This window comes from Festucalex cinctus, chromosome 14, assembly GCF_051991245.1.
Source record: "Festucalex cinctus isolate MCC-2025b chromosome 14, RoL_Fcin_1.0, whole genome shotgun sequence".
Classification (NCBI taxonomy): domain Eukaryota; kingdom Metazoa; phylum Chordata; class Actinopteri; order Syngnathiformes; family Syngnathidae; genus Festucalex; species Festucalex cinctus.
Genome location: NC_135424.1, coordinates 16,793,239 through 16,816,301, shown reverse-complemented (window position 1 = coordinate 16,816,301; position 23,063 = coordinate 16,793,239). Strand labels below are relative to the sequence as shown.

The following is a 23,063-nucleotide window of genomic DNA, read 5'->3' as shown; positions in this document are numbered from 1 at the left end:
TTACAGTCAAAGAAATTTCTCATGGGATTAACACTGAATGATAACTTTGAATTCTATTTGGCCATTATAATTTTGCTAATACAAAACAGCAACTTTTTGGATAATACTCATATACCCATAGGTCCCATATGTGCATAATAATGTGAAATCCCGTTTTAAAACAGCCTCCGAACCAAAACATCTTTCGTATTTAACTCGATTGCATTGAAGTACTACTCCAATACACAAATACAAACTCAACAAACTGCACATTTTGAATATTTGTATTTTTTAATTGTTTTTATTCTATTCTTGTCTGTGTGTATTTTGTATTGTGTTGTGTTTACTTCACCAGTGTTACATTTGCTCACTGGTAAAGTAGAAATACTGCGTACTATACGACAGTATTGAATAAATGGTAAGAGCATTACATGCCTGCAAAAGAAATCAAATCATGGAAAGCATTCTTATTAGGTTTTTGAGTTTCTGGTTGAAGCAGTTGGTTCTGAACGCATGCTGTGGCCCGCTGTGATATCATTTTATGGCTCCCAGATTTCCTGAGGAGGCAACTTGCTTTTTACCTTCTTCACACTGTCCACCTACAAAGTGTCTGTGGTGTATTGTGTTTGATTGAATACCCTTTTCCCTGCCAGTCCCATTAAGTCCTCAAGGTGCTACTTTTGTTAAATCCACTCCACAAAATGTTCTCCCCAGCAGGGAATAGCACAAAAAGATTTATTTTAATAGCTGCCAGCTATAAATGGCGGCATGTTTTCATCTCGCATACGCATACACACTATTTGATCTTGAGTATCTCCTGCAGTTTTAGACAAGAGGTTTTCTCTGCTTTTCTTGCAGACCCTCCAGGGAAGCTCATTTAATCTTTTTGGAACAATATCTAAAGCTTAGGCGCTCACACGTATGCCCATATATTTAATTTTCTTACATAATTATGTTTTTGATATGGATATTTTGTATGAATGACAAAGTTTGGTCTGAATAATTGTGCTTTGACGGGTGTCAAATCTTCCTGGGGTGACATCATTAAGCTACTGTAGAATAATTATTTGAAGAGATATTCAATATCACTTTTTTTTCTTAGACCGATGGCAGACCGAGTACTATCACATGACTCTCTTGAGTCGTCCGATACGTGGATCGATTTTGGAACGTAACACCCGCGATAAACAAGGGAACACTGTACTGGAAAATGAGTTATTCGTGGTGTGTTCTTTTAAGCTTCATGTCAGCAATCACTCTAAGACTATGTTGGCCAAGACTCAAACATGGACTATAATGACTCACATATGTAGTGACCACAATACTTGGTCTATTTAGAAAAGGCTAATGAGGCATGTACATCTGGCCGGAATTCTGGAGCACACCCTCCACCTGAAATGCTTGCTGCCAGCTGCTTAACATGGTGTTGGCAGCAGCTGTGTGGAAATCCAAATTCAACGTGCTGATTGGTCTGCACAGCTGTAGCAGAGTAAAATGTATATGAGCAAGACAAGTATACCATGTGAACTGACAGGAAATTTGTCAGGATGACATTAATGATGATGTGTAGCATCACCTCCATTTTTTTCTAATCAGTGCTGTTTTTGTTAAATAAGACCCAGAATACCTCAGTCCACCATTAGTTTGTCAGTTATATATATATATATATATATATATATATATATAATTTTTCTTTAGCGGTGTCAAAGAGACTAGGGTATTTTACAATTTTAAAAATGTACAGAATTTCACAAGTTACTTCATGTTAAAGATGAGATAGCTCTTAATATGAAAAGAAAAATGCACTGAGCTGTCACCAAGGTCTTACAAATGCAATTATGCCATCTAGTGGCAGAAAAATGACCTCAGTACAAATCAATACCAGACTTGTTTTGTTTTTTTTGTTTTTTACAGTACAGAGCATCTTTTTAATTTGAACTCAATTTTATGAAAATCATAGTTAAAACTAAGTGATTTGCCTTAATATTACTACTATGAACTACTAATAGTCACTGTTTATGGTATTAGTGTAGTTTAAAGGAAGAACGCTTGTTAAGACATCTTGCTTTTTGGCTTTCCTAATTGTTATCCGGGGGTGGGGTGGCCATCGATAATTTTGGGAATATTGGTCCTTTTTTAATGCATGCAAAGATGTCATTGATCAATCAAGCAAAATAAGACATTACAGGCGATCACTGATTAAAATAAGTATCATCTGATACCGATCCCACCGATCAGATTGGTGTAAACTGTAATAATTTCATACTTAATTGGTAAGCAGGCACTCCACAGAACAAACTATTAGTATACAAAAAATGAAGACATCAATGTTCCCTATGTCCCCTGCTTCATTTTTAGTAATATTGCTGTCAGTGGGATGAGATTCTCATGAATCCCGTTTTGTTGTTATGTACTTTGTTTAAATAAAGTACTCACAGTCACAGGTAAAGGTACCTTCAAAAAATGTGTTCATCTGAAACTTTTTCAGCAAGTTTGCTTATAAAAATGTCATGACATCCAGCATGCAGGATTAAAAAAAAGTGTTGGGTTGTTCGTGTTGGGATATAAGGGAGAAAAGATCCAAAAGGAGCCCATCTGGAGATTTGTTGAACCATAGAGGTGCCAACCACAGGAACTAATGAGAAATCGTGATGGAATGATGCTGAAGGCGCAACCACACTGCGGCCGCACCGCTGCTCACTCTGATGACAGGGTTAGCTGTGTGGTTTTCATAGCAGGAAATGTAGACCTGCCACCCTTGGCATGCTCGGTTGGGGCGGGCTTGAGTTTTGATAGAGCTGGAGGGATGAGCCCTGGAGGGCTGTGGCTTTTTGGGGAAGTGGAGCAGGCCAACTCTTTGCTGAATGGCAACAGCTGTAGTGAGCGCTAAGTTGCCAGATGGGTTATTTACTTTTTGAGTAATGTGAATGGAGCATGCTTGTACTCACTGAATACTGTTTGATCTGGAATTTTGTGCATTAAGCCTTGGAGCTTGATAATGGCCATATATTGTGCATCTTCCTGTATTATTATTGATAAATGCTGTACAATAGAATCAGGCATTTTAATATGCAGTTGTGCCTTGAGATATGAGTTGAATTTGTTCATGTTCATAACTCAAAACACTTGTATCTCTAATCGTCTTTGCCTATTGAAATGAAGCCTCCCTTTAAAGACAGCATTTTTTTTTTTTAAAGCAAAATAGCACTCTTTAAACATGTATTTTAAATGACTCTCGCCTATGTGTATGCTCAAAAAAATTGATACATGAATATATTATTGCTGGTTTCTTTCTTTACCATACAAGTATTGATATGGAGGCGTCAGAATTGATATAGCTCATGCTATGTAGTGCGCACACATTTCGACCAGGCGACTGGCGGTAAACCGGAAGCGCTGCTAATATTAGATGAAGAAAACATTTTTGCCATCCATCATAATGAAAAATATCATATGGATACGTATACATATGACCGTTTTGATAAAAACGCATGTAATGTAAAATATCGGGATATGTATCGCCTTGAAGTCCCTGTATCATGATACGTATCGTGACCCCTGTATTGCGCTTCGCATTGTATTCTGAGGTTGTTGGCAATACCCAGCCTTACTCTCACCCCAGATCAGCTGGGAGAGGCTCCAGCACGTCTTCTATGTTGTGTTTTTGTTCTTGTTAAGAATTCTGTAAATTGTTGAATTTATTTATTTATTTTTTGTAATTAATTCTAAACTTATTTCCATCCAAAGAACAGGGAAATTGCACTATGTCCATGCAATGGCTTTTATTCTGATCAAAAATTAGCAACACTGGTATTGAAGTACGAGCTCTGAACATGCAGAAAGATTCTCCCAGCCTATCATAAAATAGTATTTAAGAAGAAAAACAAACAAACAAAGAACCTAGTAAATGTTGCACTGTTAATTTTGTTCTTAGCAATTATCAGTCCAAGATGGTGTTTGCTAGGCAAGGTCATTATTCGCTTCATTTCATCTCATTAATCCACAATTGGCAGACGCTTTAGCATCCATCCTTATTCTTATATATTTTGATGGCTTTGATAGTCAAGAATTGAAATTGGTGTGTGGCACATAGTGCTTCTAACAACAATGGTTAGAAGCTTTTATAATATAGGCAGCATGTTCTAATAAATACCTAATTGATGCCTGCCACCGTCTTTAATGGCACACTGAATGAATGCGTCAGAAGCGTTCCTACAATCTGACTTCTGGACTCCTCTCACTCTCTCTCGCTCTCTCTGAGCTCAGCAAGACATCCATCATACTGTGCAACTAAATGACAGTGTGTGTAACAGCACTTGGAATGTGTAATCTCGCACCCATCCACACATGCTGACGCTTTCATTCAAATCGCTGCATCCATCGAAGAGCATGCAGGGACAACACATCCATCTCCCACTTATTGTCAATGAAGAAGTGAATTACACTTTATAAATGTACAGACCCAGTTGCCTTCTCTTAAGGCATATGGAAAAGACAGTTTGATATTAGGACGTTTGAATGGTGCGCTGATAATGTAATAAATATGTTTTTAAAGAATGCACAGCTTCAGAAAAAGTCCTCTCTCTGTCAAAGCCTAAGAGGCTTAGAGTGGTGTCATGACGCTAACTTGCTAGCATTTTAATAGAGTGCCAGACACTCATGTCGGCATGCCTTTAATAGCCTGCCAAAGAAAAGAGATTGAATGGAAATGGATTGAAATCCAATGTCAGTCACTTGCCAGACGATGAACCCACTCGGGTGTCTTTGGATGGTTTGAAACATATTTATGGCCAAGCTGGTCCTTTTAAAGTGTTTTGGTAGAGGTGGTGTATGTGATGCATCCATTTTGAGCTGTGAACTTCTTGTGAACCTGATGAAAAAGTCTTTCAACTTGTGCTTGTCACTGAAAGCTGAAAAACGAAATTTCTTGTTTTACAAGGGCTGCGGGTGATAGCGTGATCGCTTACTGGGACAATGATGCAGTAGGCTATAGTCAAAGTCAATAGTTGGCCTCGGAAATAAAACACATTGGGATGTAACATTCAATCTCTATATATACCGTGTGTATATGACTTATTTTTTTATTTTTATTTTTGTTTGTTTTAGTCAATTGGCTGAAAAAAAAAACACCGTGGTTACTAGTAAGATATTACTAAAATTAGGTATGTGGTGTGGAGATGCAAGAATTCTGCCTAACGCCAGTGGATAAAAGAATGCACAAAGAAAACGTTATCAAAAATGATGTCACATAACTTTGATTGACATGACCAGCTGCATTATTAATTCAACAATAGGTTCCAATAAACTAGTATTAAATGCAAAATTTCCACACTAGATCTCCCAGAGCCGTCATTTTGACTGATCTCAAAATTGGATTTGTTGTTACTCTGTTTACATAGATCAATAATGTTCCAGGTCTTTTGACTTTTCCTCTCTCTGTATATATATCATTACTGCACTGCCATGTTATTGTATTAAAAATAGAAAAATATTTAGGAGTAATTATTTTACCTCCACACCCGTCAATTTGACTGCTCTATTCATTTCAATGTACATCTTTCGCTTTGGGCTTTCATAATTGGCGCCGCTGGGCTTCCGTACCAACTACCATTCAATGCTTTGGATACAAGCTAGATTACCATGCTGAATTTAGGAAAAAAAAAAAAATACACGAGAGAGGAGACTACACAGCTAAATTCTGAGAAGCTGATAGAGGGTCTGACGAATCACAATGAGTGGTCGCTGGATCGCTCAGCAGTTTCAGACAGCATGTCCAAACAAGACCAGCCCCCCCCTCTAAAAGGAGCCATGTATCGCTTCACTGGAATTGGTGACGCAACTCAAGGTAGAGTAAAAGCTTATAGTAAAAAATGCGCTCCTAGATGTGATGGAGTCATGACGTTTTACGCAATACAAGCCTGAAAATCTAAATTAATGCACCCAATTTTCCACAGAAAAGCAGGAGAGGGGATTTATTAGCTAATCAAAACAGTGAGTAATAACCAATTTAGGCAGTTACTATTATTATTAGAGTGCAAGCCGTCAAAATGACTGCACTGGTAGATCTAGTTGTTTTAGAATTCTAGTAGTGCTATTGTTAATTAATTAACACATTATTAGGAAGATTACACCAAGATCTACCTACTTAATGTACTCCTTACTATGACCACAATAATAATAATAATAATAATAATAATAATAATAATAATAAAATAGTATTCATTGCATGTTCACCTTATCTTACAGGATAAACCAAAAGCAATCGTTCTTATGTTTTGCAAAGTCCACAATTTTGGTACAGATCTTCGGCTGTATGTCATACTTTAGTGTAGACATTACTTTACCTATTCGAGCTACCAAATAATAGTGCATTTCAGTCATATTTATAGCATATTGTAAAATAAAGACAATGACAGAATGAAGACAATTAAAGTCATGGCCTTTACACTCTAGTTTCTTTTCTAATCCCCTGCCAAGTCTGTTTTGGAGTGCTTGTGTTATGATTTGATGTTGACAGGCAGTGTAGTCCCCTGGGTGCAAGCTAATTTAAAAACAGCCATAGAGCAGCAGATGCCAGATTAGTGTCAGGCCAAAGTGACTGATGAGGAGTCTCCTGGCTGCACTGTTGTACACATACGGCAGAGTCCTGCTTTACTATACATCAATAGTTTGCTTTGAAACTGTCACTTTTGTTTAATGGTTAGTGGAAAGATATTTTGTAGGCATTCAGGCACCCATATTTGTTACAGTATTTCTGTATTTTGTTGTGTTTGAGTGGCATAATCTTTGTGGCACTGATTTAATTTGTTTGGTGAATGATTGTATTACTAGCATGACTGCACTGCACCGAAACCGCAAATGTAATGTGATGAGAGCAAAGGAGGTGCTCAATTGTGGAAACAATTACATATTGTTGATCAATTAATATGTATTCCACATGCTAGAACACTGCTGCTTTCAGCCAGGATGAAATGGATGATGTCTCGCACTATGCCAAATTGGTGGGTGTTAAAGATCTGTCGTTAATGACTCAAAACAACACCCTCACAATTTCAAGTCTCAATCTATTTATGGCTACGCTTGGGAGCACATTTTCACTCTGTTCGAGTCTTTTTTTTTTGTTTTTTGTCCTCTCTTGTCTGGAAAAAGACTAAAGGCGCTAGCTTTTATCCCTGTTCCCATTCGGTGTCATGACTCAAGGGCAAAAAGGTGCCGGCAGCTTGCAGAGCTTTGATTGACTCAAGACCACAGGACACACCCAAAGACGCCGAAGAACACAGCGTTAGAACAACAGCCTTCAACTCGCTGTTTTTTCCCCCTGCAGAAATATGACAGTTTTGTGACACATCAGCAGTCAAGTGTTAACAGTGAAGGTTGCATTTCCTGTCTGAAAAATCTGCCTAAAAGTGGAGCGGAACAGTTCTAGGAAATTTAGTAGAAGTCAGCCTCAGGTATACGTAAGAAGGATAATTGTCACAAATGTCAAATAATACTCTCCAAACATCTTTCACCTTGTGAAGTAGGTGGATTAGTCGTCATAAAAAAGACACTGATTTGACATGATCCTATTTTAGGATGCAGGATGTTTGCGGTGAGCTGTAAGTCCAGCTGTGTGTTTTAAAGTGTGCTGCCACTGGCAATTCTTGTTTATGCTGTTTTGCCTTATGTTTGGCATTAAAAACGGGCTTTTAAAGTTTACTTTATTTCAACATGTTTGTGCTGTACATCTCTGCTTTACTACTTTTTGATGCATTCAGTTTATCGTTTTCACTGGCAGCTCTGATAAACCAAGCCCATCTCCAGTTAGGTTATGCAGCCTATTCAAATGTGGATTGGGGGATTTTTTTTTTTTTTTTTTGTGTGTGTGATTTAAAACTTTTGGGTTTGCAGGAGTGAATGCTATCCTGTGCTAGTGTGATGGGTTTCAGAGTCACTGATGACACAGTATATAATTTAGTACGCTAAGTGCTTACAAATGTTTATTTAACCTGTTTATCTGGAACTTGTAAGAAAATAAGTGGTTTGGATAATGCATGGAGTTTTTTTTATGTGAATCTACATCCCAAAAAATGTTCTTTTACTTGACAGCCAAGAAAAAAAAAAAAGGATTTTTGTGAGATCTTATATGTGAACAATAATTTTCATTAACATATATCTACACAGTATATACACAGTATTTACACAGTTCTACACAAAAAAAAAATAATAAAAAACTGAAGGCACTATAATGGCATTAAATTGATTAGGCCGGGTTTCGGCCAAATAAGTACTCGCCAATCCCCAACAGAGAAATTTATGGCGAAATGCCTCCAAATGTCGATCACTGAACAGACACAGTTTGTCATAGTTTGCCAGAGTCTTCGTTCATGAAAACAAGCTGTCAGTGGAGTTGGCTATTTTTTAAATACAAATCAATTTCTATTCTTATAATTGGTGCCCAACCCATTCTAAAAGGACCAATGGGATGACTCCCAAATTGTTATAAATTCCTCAGAGTGTCCCCTGCACATATACACACATACGCAAATAATTGTATAAGCACACACACAGACCCTTAATCCATACTCCAGGCTCACAATTCATTCTTCATTATTTAGGGGAATTAACAGTGAATTGCTTGTTTGGTGATGTATGATGAAAGCAAGAGATGAGAATGACCCCCTATGTGATCCTGAGAAGAAGTAGAGGTCTCTCATCCTCAGTGATAGGGTTCACAGACATTGAGGGTGTTTAAAAAAAGAACTCCAGTCAACTTCAATTACGGCCTCATGTAGTTCTCCCAGAGGTGCCGTACAGGGCCTTTAAGGGGGAATCAATGAGGTGACAAATTGTTGTGGACAGCAACCCCTTTTTATTTGTTACGCTGTTGTAGCATGCCCGAACGCCGCTCGCCCATTTATATCGTTGTGGCTTATTTTCTGCTAGTGGTTTTAATAGCTTGTTATCTGTCTAAACTAGTTTTTAAATGCTTTGTAACGGCTGTTCACATGTCTTAGAGATGCTTGTCCTGACATGTTCTTTGTCTTCCATTTTTTTAAGTGTTTGTTCAGGTTATCTTTGAATTGTCTGTCATTGTTTGTTCTTGATTTGTATACACGCAATATAAACTTTGTTTCAACAGCTATTCAATTGACAGTCTCTATTGCAAAACATTTTCAAGAGAATTTCTAGATGAATTAAATCCATTTTGTTAATTAGGCTGTAAAATAGCACAATATGAAAAAGTGCAATACTTTCTGGATGCACTGTATTGTATGAATCAAAATCTATTTGTCATTGCAAAGCAGCAGCATGAGAGTCAGCCCAAATATTCTTTACAATAAAATTTAATTAAATGTCGTATGTGTCCCCCATTAGTTCTAAACACGACATTCTCCACCTTCATGGTGTACTACAGGCTTCAATTCCGGGGCCTCTGCTGTTTTCATTCTACCTGCGGCCCCTGGGTTCCATCTTAAGAAAACTGCGCTAGTTGTTTTTAAACTAAGTCAACCCATAAAAAATGTCTTTACAATAATAATATGTTCAATTCACCCCCACTAGTTTAAACATGGGATTCTGATCAATATTACGTTTGTGGAGTATGAGTTAAACAGCAAAATCCTCCCGTTTATATTTTCCATGTCAGGGGTGACCATTTTGTCAATTGTAGTGACTGAAAATGTCAACACATTTGCTCAGGAATCAGGTAAGGAGCAATCACGGTTCAGTTTCAGAAAACAGGTGAGTTATGATTGGTATTTATCTGAGCCTTCAACTGCAATGTCATTTTAAGTCGACGGCAAACAACAAAATGGCTGCCCCTTGAGGCAGATGAAAATGTGTGGATTTTGCTGCTTGGCTCATATTCCACAAAACTCAATCAGAATATCGTGAATAGTGTTGCGGTTGCATATTACATATTTTTTTTAGGTTGACTTTCCTTTTAAAATGCAACCACAGAAGAAACAAGACACAATAAAAATGATAATGACCAGTCAGTGACGACATGCGCTTGTTTTTGTTTTTGCTTTGTTTGTTTTTGTGTGTGCGTTTGGTCCGCTATGAGCCTTGGTATGCACATGAATCAAGTGTCAGTGCAAGTGCGGCTAGCCGGGGGCTGTCAGTTCATATTTACTATCAGAAAGGTAATGGCTTTGGGATAAAAGCGGTTTTTCATCTGTTTGTTTTGGTGTTGTTGACGCACTTGAACTTTTTTTTTTTTAGCACTGTTTGAACAGCTAGAGATGTAGTCAAGGGAGGGCAGGGGTTAAGGTTTGTAAGACAATATAAGTGTTGAATTGTAGAATAGGCTGGAGAAGAAACGTAACTTATTTTTTGTGAGAATATTTATTTGCCTGCTTCTCATTTTGGATGATTGTGAAGCAAATGCATCCAGTTCACAAAATAAGATTGACCCTATCATTTCCCCAAAATGCTCCCTTATGGGAATGGAGACTCCATTTTTGCACTTTCACCCTTTTTGCAAGCAGCATGGATGAGTGAGTCGAGTGGGTGTCTTGCAACAGGGGGATTGTTGCTTTGATTCCTTTGGCTCACTTAAGACTTGTCAGTGTCCTTCAGGAAAATGCTGAACCCTCACTTGTTCCTTATGTCATGTCATCACTAAAACTTCCTAGCTGGGGAGACTAACGAGGAACCAAATGAAATAAAGAGGTCACAATCTAAAGAGTGCTCTTTTATGATGTATTTATTAACGTTTGTGAATCACAAAGTCATCTATGGTCCTGGGCCGTGGTAGGTATCTGCCCAATTTCTACGTGTTTATTATTAATCAGACTACTGTGAGATGTTTTTTCTCATATTTTTCCCTCTGACAGTGTCCCAATAGGCACCCACGAGGGCACGTTATTAATTCAACACATTTTCTCTCTTCGTCTCTGCAGGGAAAGAAGAATATGTTGCAACCTTCAAAGGATCCGAGTTCTTCTGTTACGACTTGTCCTTGAACCCGATTCAAAGCAGCAGCGATGAAATCACATTGTCATTCAAAACCCTCCAGAGGAATGGACTGATGCTGCACACCGGCAAATCGGCCGACTACGTCAACCTGGCGCTGAAAAACGGGGCCGTATCGCTCGTCATTAATTTGGGGTCTGGAGCCTTTGAAGCTCTGGTGGAGCCAGTCAATGGGAAATTTAATGACAATGATTGGCATGATGTCAAAGTAACAAGGAATCTACGTCAGGTAACAGTACAGAGGATGAACAAGATATCTAAATGAATTACAACATGCACTTAAGTCATTACATCATACTGTTTCGTACTCTGCTATTTTCCCGGACCTTGTAATTGGATTGCTAAATCATCTTGGGGTACAACAGGGGGAGATTTAAAATAGAATCACGAGTGAGCAGGGGCCGCTAGATCTGACTCAAGTCTCCGATTCAATTTCAATTTGAAAGAGAAAAGACAAAAATTGCTTCGTTTGGATAACAAGCGTTACATGTTCACGTTTTATCATTTCATGTGTGAATGCAATTAACTTTAAAGTAGGACCTGATGGTTGTTGTTAATGTTTGCCAAACTGCTCTATTTAATGATTTGATGAATTGGGTGAGAGGTGAGTAATGGACAGATCAACATAGGTAAGGTATTATTTTCATAGCACCTAACACTTTTCCAAACTAAATACAATACCAATACAGAGAAATGATATACATTGGTGCCTTGAGATACAAGTGACCCAATTTGCAAGTATTTCCATAATACAAGCCATTTAAACTGTTTTGCTTTTTTTTTTTTTTTTTTTTTTTTTTTTGCATTCACAAACACAAACCTGAGAGTCAGTGAACTCCCCTCACAATAAGTAATCCATAATCTTCCAAAAAGAAGCTTCAAGCTGTTTATTGCCACTCCCAGTTGAAGTTTTGTCAAATTAAATAGAAAAAGAAGTGAATTAGATTATTTTTTTTAATAATTAAAGAATGTTGGCTTAAGAATGCCCCCACTAGCTTAACGCTTAACACATAATAAAGAAATACCATTGACGGGGGCTAATGGATAGCATCGTTAGTTGTGACGTTAAACCACATTAACAAGGGATTTTGAAAACAAATGTTGAGCTTTTGTCACTAAAGCCCATATCCCACTGAGGGGGTTAGCGTTTGCAAGTTTTTCGAAGGTAAGGAATGTTGATTTCTCGTCTCTTTCCGTTCAAGGTCCCAACATTGGCTAAACATTCGTTAAACATTGAACATGTTCAAAGGTTCCTTGCGAAAAGAAAAAACACATTTAAACTTTTGGCAAACATTTAGCAAACGTTGTAGCCTTGAGCGAACCCTGGTGAATCCTGACGAGAAATCAACATTTGGTACCTTCGTAAACACTCACAAATGTTTTACCCCTCAGCGGGATACAAGCTTAAGTATAGTAAAAGTGACTTTTTTTTGTTTTTGTTTTTTTTGTTCTTGATATCTGGATGACTGGGTTTTACTGCCTCATGTGGCCAAGATGGGCACAACAGAAGGGTCAGCGCAATTAATTTAACTGAGCCATTAAAACATGATTAACAAACTGTTTATTTATTTAGTTACTTTTTTTCAGTTTATTTAACTGTATCATTAACCTGTTTTTAGAACGTTGAACATTATAGTGTTGTTTTCATAATTGAAAAAAAAAAACTACACAATTTTTGGTTGTTTTTTGGGAGGAGGTTGAAACTGATTAATGGCATTCATATGAGATACAAACATCTTGAGGTACAAGCGTCACAGAGTGGATCAAACTTTTATCTCAGGGTACCACTGTGCTAATACCAAGTTCCAGTAGTTGGGGATGCTGGAGCTCTGTTTTTTATTTTATTTTTTATTTTTTATTTTGCTTTAAGACTTACATTTTAGGGTTTGGTGCTAATTTAGCTGACATCTTACAAAGTAACTGAAATGCAAATCAATCAAATTCAAGTATGGGAGCTAATCATAAAACACAGAAAGAATTAAAATGTTAGTTTGTCAGGTACAGTCTATCCTTAAATGTATTTATTGCCTAAGCAGATACAAAAGTCCCGATCTTTCTCATGTATTTGCACCGGGCAGATTTGTGGAAGAGATAGCTGTTCTCATGCAGGCTGAAGGATGCCAAAGATAAGCTTAACTTTACCCCAGGTGGCTGATGTGTGCACTTCCAGGAAAACCATTTATCAGTAAGCCTAACATAATCAAAATAATGTAGATGTGTCTTTGTCTGTCCAGCCTTGGCCCAGCAATTTTTAGAGGCAAAAAAAAAAAGCTATTAGAGCTCCTCCTTGAACCAAGTCAATTCAGAGATTCTCAGCAAAGAGCAATGTTGTTAGTGCAGATTTTTACAAAAGCTAATACAAAATATATCTGTAAATGGTGTAGCAGGGTGTTAAGTCTAACTGTAAAATGTTATTGCTGACAATACTCTGGTGATTTATACTGTACTGTCTATCATTTAGAGGTTAGTCAAATAAAGGTATTTTGTGATTACGTATAAAACTGCTCTGAGCCTTTTAACGTCAAGGTTTAGATGTCGACAAGAATCTGGTATCCCCGGAAGTCCATGCTCATTTTGTGGCGTCTTCACCTCGCACTGAATTGAAACATCTTCAGCATATAATTGATTACTGGTTAACCAAATTATGTTTTGAGCAGTGAACAAAAGGCAAGCCTATTATGTTCATACAGGGGAACTGAAAGGGTCTTTTTCCTTTCTCCCAATGCAGTCAAATGGTCCTAAAATTAAACAATCCGACAGAGAGGAGGTCCAGTTGTGTGTGAGACACTGGCCCCAAAACGTACCACCAATAACATATCTTGATAAGTGTCTAACCATAGACCATGGTAACACCCGCCATGTAGAACTTCATTGGCTGAGTTCTTACACCTCTTGGAGAAGTTTCTGCTTTTTTCTTGTTAAACTTATTTTGCCCTATTTCCTCTCTGTTACTAACATGCTTTCAAAACAAACTAACATCATCCATGGAATGTGTCATTCTACTAACCAGTATGGTCTTTGGCGTTTTAACAATTGTACTAACAGTATTGACCATCATATATGATTTGAGTAACAATCGTTATTCTGTTCACAGTTTTTAATTTCCTTTCTCCCCCCTTTTCCACAAAGCACTCAGGCATTGGACACGCTATGGTAAACAAACTACATTGTTCGGTAGATATCATACTAATTGTTTCTTAGTTTGGGTTTGCCGTGTGTTTCTTTTTTCCTTTTTTTATTTACTGTAGACATCATTTACAAAAACAGGGAATTTGCGGTTGGTACTCTTCTGCTTACTTTTCGAATTTCTTACTTTTAATTGATTTTTTTTTCTTTCCATCTTTAGTATCCTCATTTTATTTATTTTTGTTTCCTGTCCGATTTTGTCTGAGACACTCATTTAAGAGGATCATTTTGAATCGATTAAATGTTAGGGACCCTTTGCTGTCTGGCTGGCCTTCCTTTGGCTTCTCATTCATTTTGGCACGGCATGCATTTTGACTACATGTTGCGTCACACAAGCCATTTGTCAACATGAACGTGACAGTTGAGCTGTGGTTGTCTTCTCTGGTGCTTTTCTCATACCTTGTGGTGGTTTTGGCAGTGTCCATAAATTTCTGCATGCAACTGATGCACTAGCAAGTGTACAGATGTCCACAACCCAATCCATTTGGGAACATTTTCTTTTTGGATGCACGATGATCAAAAAGAAAAGAGTGACATGCATGCTTATTTTCGTCATTCTCCAAATACAAAGAGATGATTGTGCCTTACATAGCATGTACTTCATCACTAACTTCTGACCTCTTTTTTTTAGAACTGTTAGGCGTACTAATATTTAATTGAGTTAAACTAACCCAGTTAACGTTCTACTAACACCATTTTTGTGTCTGCTAAATAATTTTATGTTGCATTCAGGGCAATACTAACTCTGTATCCTGGACAGTTCACTAACTCTCTAAAACAGCACTTCTTTTTGGGGGCATGGAGTCCTCCAACTAATCATTTGGACAAAATAACTATACAAAACAAGAAAAAAGACATGGAAAAACAGACATGAAAATGGGTTTCTGGAAAAGCAATAGAGGAAAATAACGTCTCTGGTGGGAAGAAGGAAAGATAATTATATTGCAACATAGGCTGAGTATAGTGTTTCCTTTCGCTGTGCTTTGTTGTTTAGGTAACAATATCCGTCGACGGGATTCTGACAACTACGGGATATACGCAAGAGGACTACACCATGCTTGGCTCCGATGACTTTTTCTACGTTGGAGGGAGTCCTAGCACAGCGGACCTGCCTGGATCTCCGGTCAGCAACAACTTCATGGGCTGCCTTAAGGAGGTAAATACCGCTTATGTGTGCAAATTTGAAGCTAGCGGGGAAGCGGGATATCACTTAAGGACTCAACAAATCTTCCTTCCACAGTGTAGGAGCTTTTTGTTGTCCTCACATGCACACACAAACAAACTTTATTTTGCCTCCCCTCCCCTACCCTAAGCTGAGGACGTTTCTCAATGTCCTACACTCCCTCGAGGAGCGAAGGGCTCAATTCAGAAGAATCAGTGCTCACACTCAGCGCTGTTATGCTATTTTTTGGTACACATACGCTTGTTAAAAATGTCCATCCATCCATTTTCTATAAGATGTGTCCTCATCCTTATCCCTGCTGCTGAGTTTGGGTGAGAGGCGTGTCCACCTTGCGCTGATCATCAGCCAATTGAGTAGTTAAAAATGTAAACACTGTAAATGTATCATTTCAAAACCACTAGGTTAAAAAAATAGTTGTGGCCCATTCTATATCATTCTATATGTCCATTTGGATTAGGGTTGTCATTTGTTGCGTTACGATGTTGAGTTTTATTATGATGAATTTAATTAGTGGATAGACTAATCAAGGGAGAGTTAGAATTAATTTCTCTTCCATAAGGATGATAATGTATGCCATTAACTTTCAACTGCAGCTGTATTTTTTTACACGCTGCTTAATAGAGTTTGTGACCTAACACATTTATTTAAGAAAACTTCAGGGATAAATAAAGATACCTGCCAAGATAAGCTTTATAGGACAATGATCCATTCATCTACCCTTTTTATTGTTATTGCTTTATCTAAGATAACCTAATGCACCCGTATGCAACAGGAGACCTTAGCGAATGGAAATATGTGAGAAATATGAACGTCGTCTATACTACAGGTAGTCGGTTACTTTGATAGTTTCCCTTCAATCCCATGAATTTCATTTTTCGCATCATGACGAAGCCGATGTATTGTAAAACATAACATCTAACATCCCAAAACTAATCAGATGCTTTCTCAGCATATGTGAGCTTTAATGTACCAGCATATACCGTGGCTGAATGATGGATTGCTCAGAACAGGGTTGATGAGATATTATTCTGTAGTTTCCATGACTACAGTCCTCATAAAACAAACGCTCGATCGTCACTGATCTGCCGTGATGACAAATTAGCGCTGCTCTATTGCATTATTAGGTACCCTTCACTTCATCAGCAATTACGGGTTTGTTGGATGTTCCCTGTGTGTCAACTTAATAAAAAACACTGACATAATATCATTATGGTGTCACTTGTAGTGATCATGTTAAAATTGTCTGTGTACTGCCTTGACAAAATGGTAACTCTTCCCTCACATTGGTTGAAAGCAGGACATTTTCCTCAATCAAAAATGCAAACAAATTAATGCAAAACATTTTGGTTTAGAGGAAACTTGGTGAAAATCGGTATACATGATGACTGGTTACGACTAGGGATGGGTGAGTACCGATACGGGTATCGGTATCAGGCCGATACCAGCCTTTTTTCAAGTACTCGAGTACTCGTGACGCAGACGAGTACAAGCGACCGATGGCAGAGCGGGAAGACGTTAAGTGAGTCCTCCTTGCCTGTAACTGTCGCTAGCTTGCAGCACTTTTTCAACAAAACTGCACCGGTTTGGAAATACTTCAAAATTGTGAATCTTAAACTAAAAGAGCATTTTTGTGTTTTATTTTGAGCGTTAAGACTATTGAAGAGTGACTGTGCTGTTTTTTTGTTGTTGTCAAAATTAAAGGAAATATATTTGTTTAAAAATATCTTTTAGTGATTTTTTTTATTTGTCAAAATGTACTACTGGTATTGGCAGTTGGTATCAGTGCGTACTGAGGGTCTGAGTATCGGTATCGGTCTGAAAAAAAGTGGTATAGAACATCCCTAGTTACGACCATACATTTCCAGTTTTCTAACATGCAAAACCAAGCATTTATAATTTTTTTTTTATTATTATTATTATTATAAGTAATATATGTTGATTGTTGTAGTTTAATTCATTTACAGTATACATCAGTCACATTGGATTCAAGTGGCATCCTGTTTCATAGTTAGACAGGCTATATAAAATAATCGCCCAAATCATGTTTTCAGAAAACACGAAAAACAGAACTAAATACTGATTATATTGTATGTACAGTTTTAATAATATCAATTCAGGGATGAAATTTAATCATCTGTTTAACTAATGATGTTGTTAGTATAGGTTTGCCATCATTTTAGGGAGTAAGGGCAAAAATATAATTTTTGTTGCAATATTATAGGCCATTATTTTAAGATGGTGACAATATTTCATGTGCTGTAATTCACACAAAATAAGACACAGTGCTTTCCACAGCTGCAACAGGTATGTGGTTTGACCAACTGCACATAACTCGTTTTGTGAAAATGCAGTGCAGATGAATTTGCCCAAACATTATCTTCCAAATGGAAGTCTCTCATTTTCTACTGCATAGCCCTAACACTGTAGGCACTCATCGAAATAGTGGTGTCAGACTCACCTTTTTGAAGTTGTTCAAATTCACTAATGAGGCCAAGTCATCATAATAACCCCAGTTATCTTTTAATGAAATATTTTTCTCGGAAATTAGTTAGTAAATGTCTCATTATAAGATTTAACATTATTGGACTGTACAGTACTGCCACTCTTACTCTATACGCTGCCATTCTGCAGATTGGATAATGATGTGGTTATTGCTGTCTATAATTTGTTTAAGCCTCATTACAGCAGCACTTTTCTTTCTCTGAAGTGGTCCTTGCAGTGCCCCCTCTTGACACAGTGTAGCTACTATTTATCTGGCAGAGATGCTGTCATCAATAGATTGTTGATTTTCAATATAGGCATGTGTTAGCACCTGTCATCTTAACTTTTATAAACTGACACACACCACTTACAAACTGAACAATGACACTTAACCCGTGTGTAAGGGTAAGTGGTGCAGCAGTAGGTGTTTATTTACAGTCGTGAAATGCAATTCATACACACTACTCTCAAAAAGTGAATAACTGAAAAAGGATATTCGGCTTTTGCCTGAACTTTCAGGATGAACCTAAAATGCAGTTTAACCTAATTTGACCTTTTAATGCTCAGGTCCATCCTTTCAATGTTTCAGTACTTTTTGAACAGCTTAATGTTCTGTAACAAGGAGCTAAGTAGCAAAATTAACAACAGGTGTTTGATCCATGAATTTCGGATCAAACAGCCCCATTTTTGCAATAAATTCAGTGCACTTGAGAATGCAATAATCTGGACAAATGAGAATATTTACAGACAATCTTTCCAGGAGTGCATGAAGGTGTGACCTAACTTTTGTGACACCAGTGCTGGAACTTCTTTAGTTGACATAGCATCCCTTAAACTCCTGTTAAAGGGACTCATTAGCCATTTAAACAGCACATAGTGCTGCAGACTTCTCACTAAGACTCCGTGTCGGTAACATCAGATGTCGTTTTTTGAAGCCAGCTTCAAAGAAGTGGAAAACAAACAAAAAATAATAATGCTGCAAGACATTCAAGTCAGCTGTGCTATTGAACTGAGTTTGCCTGATTCACATTTATTTCCAACTAAAACCTTCTTAAAGTCACTTACATAGATCTGCAAACGATAAATTTAGAGTATTTACAAATATGTATGTATGGATGCATGTGACTACAGTAACTACACTTTCTGTTTTTCTTCTTTCTCGTTAGGTTGTGTACAAAAACAATGACGTAAGACTTGAGCTATCAAGGTTGGCCAAGCAGGGCGATCCCAAGATGAAGATACACGGTACTGTGGCCTTCAAATGCGAGAACGTGGCCACTTTGGACCCTATTACCTTCGAGACACCCGAGTCTTTCATCGTCCTCAACAAGTGGAATGCGAAGAAGACAGGCTCCATCTCATTTGACTTCCGGACCACAGAGCCAAATGGACTCCTCCTCTTCAGCCATGGCAAGCCAAAGCAGCAACAGAAGGATTCCAAAAGTCCCCAGATCCTCAAAGTGGACTTCTTTGCCATTGAGATGCTGGATGGCCATCTGTATCTGCTGCTGGACATGGGATCGGGGACTACAAAGACCAAGGCAGTCAACAAGAAGGTCAATGATGGCGAGTGGTACCACGTGGACTTCCAACGAGACGGCAGATCTGGTAAGTCCACTTTAAACGTGCAACCCTTGATCAAGATATCAAAATGTTTTCCGAGATATTGGCATGTACAATAAAACAATTTGTAAAGGACCAAAGAAAGGCACAGTCATGGCTGTCTAAAGTTTTTCCTCCGAGGGCCACATAGGGAAAATTGAAGACTGCAAGGGCCACTTATTATTATTATTATTATTATTATTATTATTATTATTATTATTAGTAGTAGTAGTAGTAGTATTATTATTATTATTATTATTATTATTATTATTGTTGTTGTTGTTGTTGTTGTTATTATTATTATTATTATTATTATTATTATTATTATTATTATTATTATTATACTTCAAATTATCAAGCACAACAAAATCAGTTTAAAATATATAAATAAATACATTAATTAATTAAAAAAACAAAAACAAAAAAACAACTAAAACTAGCTTTTTACACTGTACTATGGCGGCATGGCCACAGGGGTCATTTGTGGCCCACCATCCACTTGTAAGCGGCCCACGGCATATACTAAAAATTACATTAGCTACTAACAATTTTGTTATTTATACTGTAGAACTTTTCTAAATATGCAAATATGCAAATTAACTATTTACAATTAAACAAGTAACAGAATTTCTGTTCATAACACTGTGGTGAATAAAGATAATTGTTTTGTACCTGCAAAAAATGGTTTCTTCCACTTTCTCCTCTGTGTCAAGGTCTAAATTATGAAAATATCACATGAATGATTCCCAAGTAATAGCTTTAAAAATGGTGAGCTTACATCAGATTGCTCCTGTTTTGGTTCTAAATGTAGAGATGGAATTCAGCGAATGTTCAGTGCAGGGGCTTATGTGTAAACAATATGCAATTGCTTGATTGACTGATTTGGTGTGCTTGGTGAAGTAAAAAAAAAAAAAAAATTGAAAGTGGCCCTCGCTGTTCATGTAAAACAATTTTATTAGTAACAGATGACATTTTCAGTAACATCTGCGGGGCATTTAAAAATGGATGACAGACCACAAATGGACCCCGGGCCATAGTTTGTACACTACTGGTCTAGTAAAGTGCAATGAAATCCAGTATGTCAAATATTTATGTGCATTAGATTAGTTTAAGCAGACTGTGTTTGTCTACTGTTGTGATATCGACAACTTTTATTAGTACAGTATGTGCTTCAAGTCAAGCCCTTGCAATGCCATGCTCTAAATTAGGTGTAGCCTACTTGTTGACGGTCTCCACTCCCAACTCAAAAGCTGAAATATAGAATTTATTACCCAAAGCAACACTGGATTTTGGTCCTAAGTAGAGCTAAAATGCACATAGTTGTGGGTTAGAATTCTGCCTTCATTTATTTTCACACTTTCTTCATCCCTGCATAGCACTGAGTAGTCCTAATATCTCATGAAGTCAAAGCCAAAGTCTTTTCAAATAAAATATTGTGACTAATGTTAATGGTGGGTCAAACACAAGACATTTCCTGCCTTAGATGGCGCTCATTATCTGTCTTGTCCACACATACACGCGACAGAACATCTCGTTGAGCTTTTCCTAGTCACTGTTCTGTCTACCATGTCGAAGTTTCCATGGAAACAGGAGGTGGTCTCTCCCAGGATCAAGACAGTTGCTGCACAGTGCTGTGCTGAGATGTGCACTAATGACATTTAAGAGTAATTTATCTTGTTTTCATCACATTCATAACATCAATTCTCCCGTGCTATAAAAAGGGACACAACGATCTCAAATTGCCAAGTGAGAAGAGTCACAGAATGGTCCGAATGAAGCCTCAAAGTATCCACGTTTTCAAACCGCGTTTCCAATTTACCAGTGCTAGTTCATCTTTGAGTAATCCTGCAAGTACAAAACCTTTCTGAGTCTATCTAGCATTTTCTATCTTTAATTTCATTTGAACTGGAAAATACAAAACAATACGATAAACTGCTGAGTGCATTGCACCACAAATGGAAAATTACAGTTTGGTAGGGACTTTTTCATTCATTGGTAAAGGCATTCTGGGGGATGTACTTTCACAGGATACATGTACTTTTCATGCGTTTACTTGTACTGTTTGTGAGCGAAATGCTTTACAATTCTGAGATCACTTTTACTTAAATGACAGTTACCTTCACTGATAAGGTATCAATACTAAGGGTGTGTTTGGAAATGCACACTGAGTGTTCTCTGCTGCACTCCGACGTTGCCATTTAAGAATTATTCATAATTGAATTGTTTTGAATGTAATGGTGTTTAGTTTGAAGCTCAAATAATAAATGTTGTTCTGAGTTTTACTCTTTTACATATCCTTTCATAAAAAAATAATACTGCCATTTGGTAACGCTAATATGTTATAAACAAAGCACACTATAGTTGTTAATTGGTCAGTTATTGTCCTTTATTGAGATAGAAACGTCGAATCAAGTCAAATCAAAATATGTACGGATCGAAAGTATCTGGAATCACTAAGCACAGCTAACGGTGAGTGTCACTTGTTCTTATTTGCTTCTACTGTATGTCGGTCCACCAAAAAAATCAACTAAAAGTTTGGGGACTGCTCCTTTATTTAAAAAAAAAAAATGTTGAGTTGTCAATAATATGTAAATATTTGAATAATTCTGTGATCGATTTATTCTTTGAAGAATTAATATCAATTATTACTAATGATTACCATTATACTAATTACTTTAAAGTGCTAATAATTTAGTGCTATGTATGTACTGTATTTACAGCGCATATAGGTATTTTTTGTTAGGGACGAGCGAGTATTGGTATAGCCAGTCTTTAAAATGATCTGGCATTGTTGTATGATTTGGGGGTTATGAGCCAAAAATATTAGTGGTATCAATTGAGAGGAGGAAAAAAAAAAAAGCATTGAGCATCCCGCGGTAATATGTTTGACAATTTTAAAAATATGTAGAGTAAATACTGATCCATTGTTCTGGAAGTACATTTTTAGGTTGGCAGCTCTGTAGTAGCTAATGATCTGCTTAAACGTGACCCCAGAAGCTTGCCAACAAATAGCTTTTTTACATATCTATAAGGCATCATAATGGTGGGTAAAATAAGTTTTATGGTAGTGGCCATTTGAGCCTGAAGCAAATTAGTGTACTGTATTCATGTACTAACTTGTGATTAAAGATCAAATAAATTGTAATGAAAAAAACGTGAAAGACAACCTGGATCGAAGGGCTTGTGTTCAACTTGTCCAGTTTATATCCTCCAGAAAGTCTCAATTTTCATTTCACATTGCAATTTAATACTTGGTCAAATTAAAGCAGGATTTTATAATACTTTATAATGTTGCTGGGAGTCGGCGAAATAAAGCTGAAATATATGGCAGAATTTGCTATCAAATATTCTATTAATACTCAAGACTGACTAAAAACTGAAGTGCGCCACAAGAGCCAAACGTAATTATCCGCAGCCGGCTCCTCTATGAGCAACACTTGAGCCGCATCCTTGACAATAGTGGAGAATGATCTCGCCTGTATTCATCTAAACAGGCTCTTCCTACAGGAAGCAGATCTGTGAATGGAGTCCAGCTCAGACAGCATCTTGTAACCTCAATACATTAGAGACGTTAAGTGACACTCTCCTTTTAAGTGAGGGCTCCTGGGCTCAGAGTGGTGTCGGTCACAGATATATGGACCTTGCTCCGTCGCGAACCCCACTTCCTGCCACA

At 37.3% G+C, this 23,063-nt stretch overlaps 1 protein-coding gene across 24 annotated transcripts in view; it reads left to right on the top strand.

Moving 5' to 3' along the window:
• Positions 1–23,063, top strand: part of LOC144001554 (neurexin-1a-like) — a 235,382-nt gene that overhangs the window by 78,212 nt on the left and 134,107 nt on the right. For 17 of the 24 annotated variants that reach the window (XM_077496006.1, XM_077496005.1, XM_077495994.1 and 14 more), the window contains 4 exons: positions 10,866–11,167; positions 14,068–14,091; positions 15,119–15,280; positions 18,955–19,396. In XM_077496006.1, coding sequence (XP_077352132.1) covers positions 10,866–11,167; positions 14,068–14,091; positions 15,119–15,280; positions 18,955–19,396 — 930 coding nt within the window. The remainder of the gene's footprint in view (positions 1–10,865; positions 11,168–14,067; positions 14,092–15,118; positions 15,281–18,954; positions 19,397–23,063) is intronic. The other 7 variants (XM_077495998.1, XM_077495997.1, XM_077495996.1 and 4 more) reach the window with 1 other exon arrangement.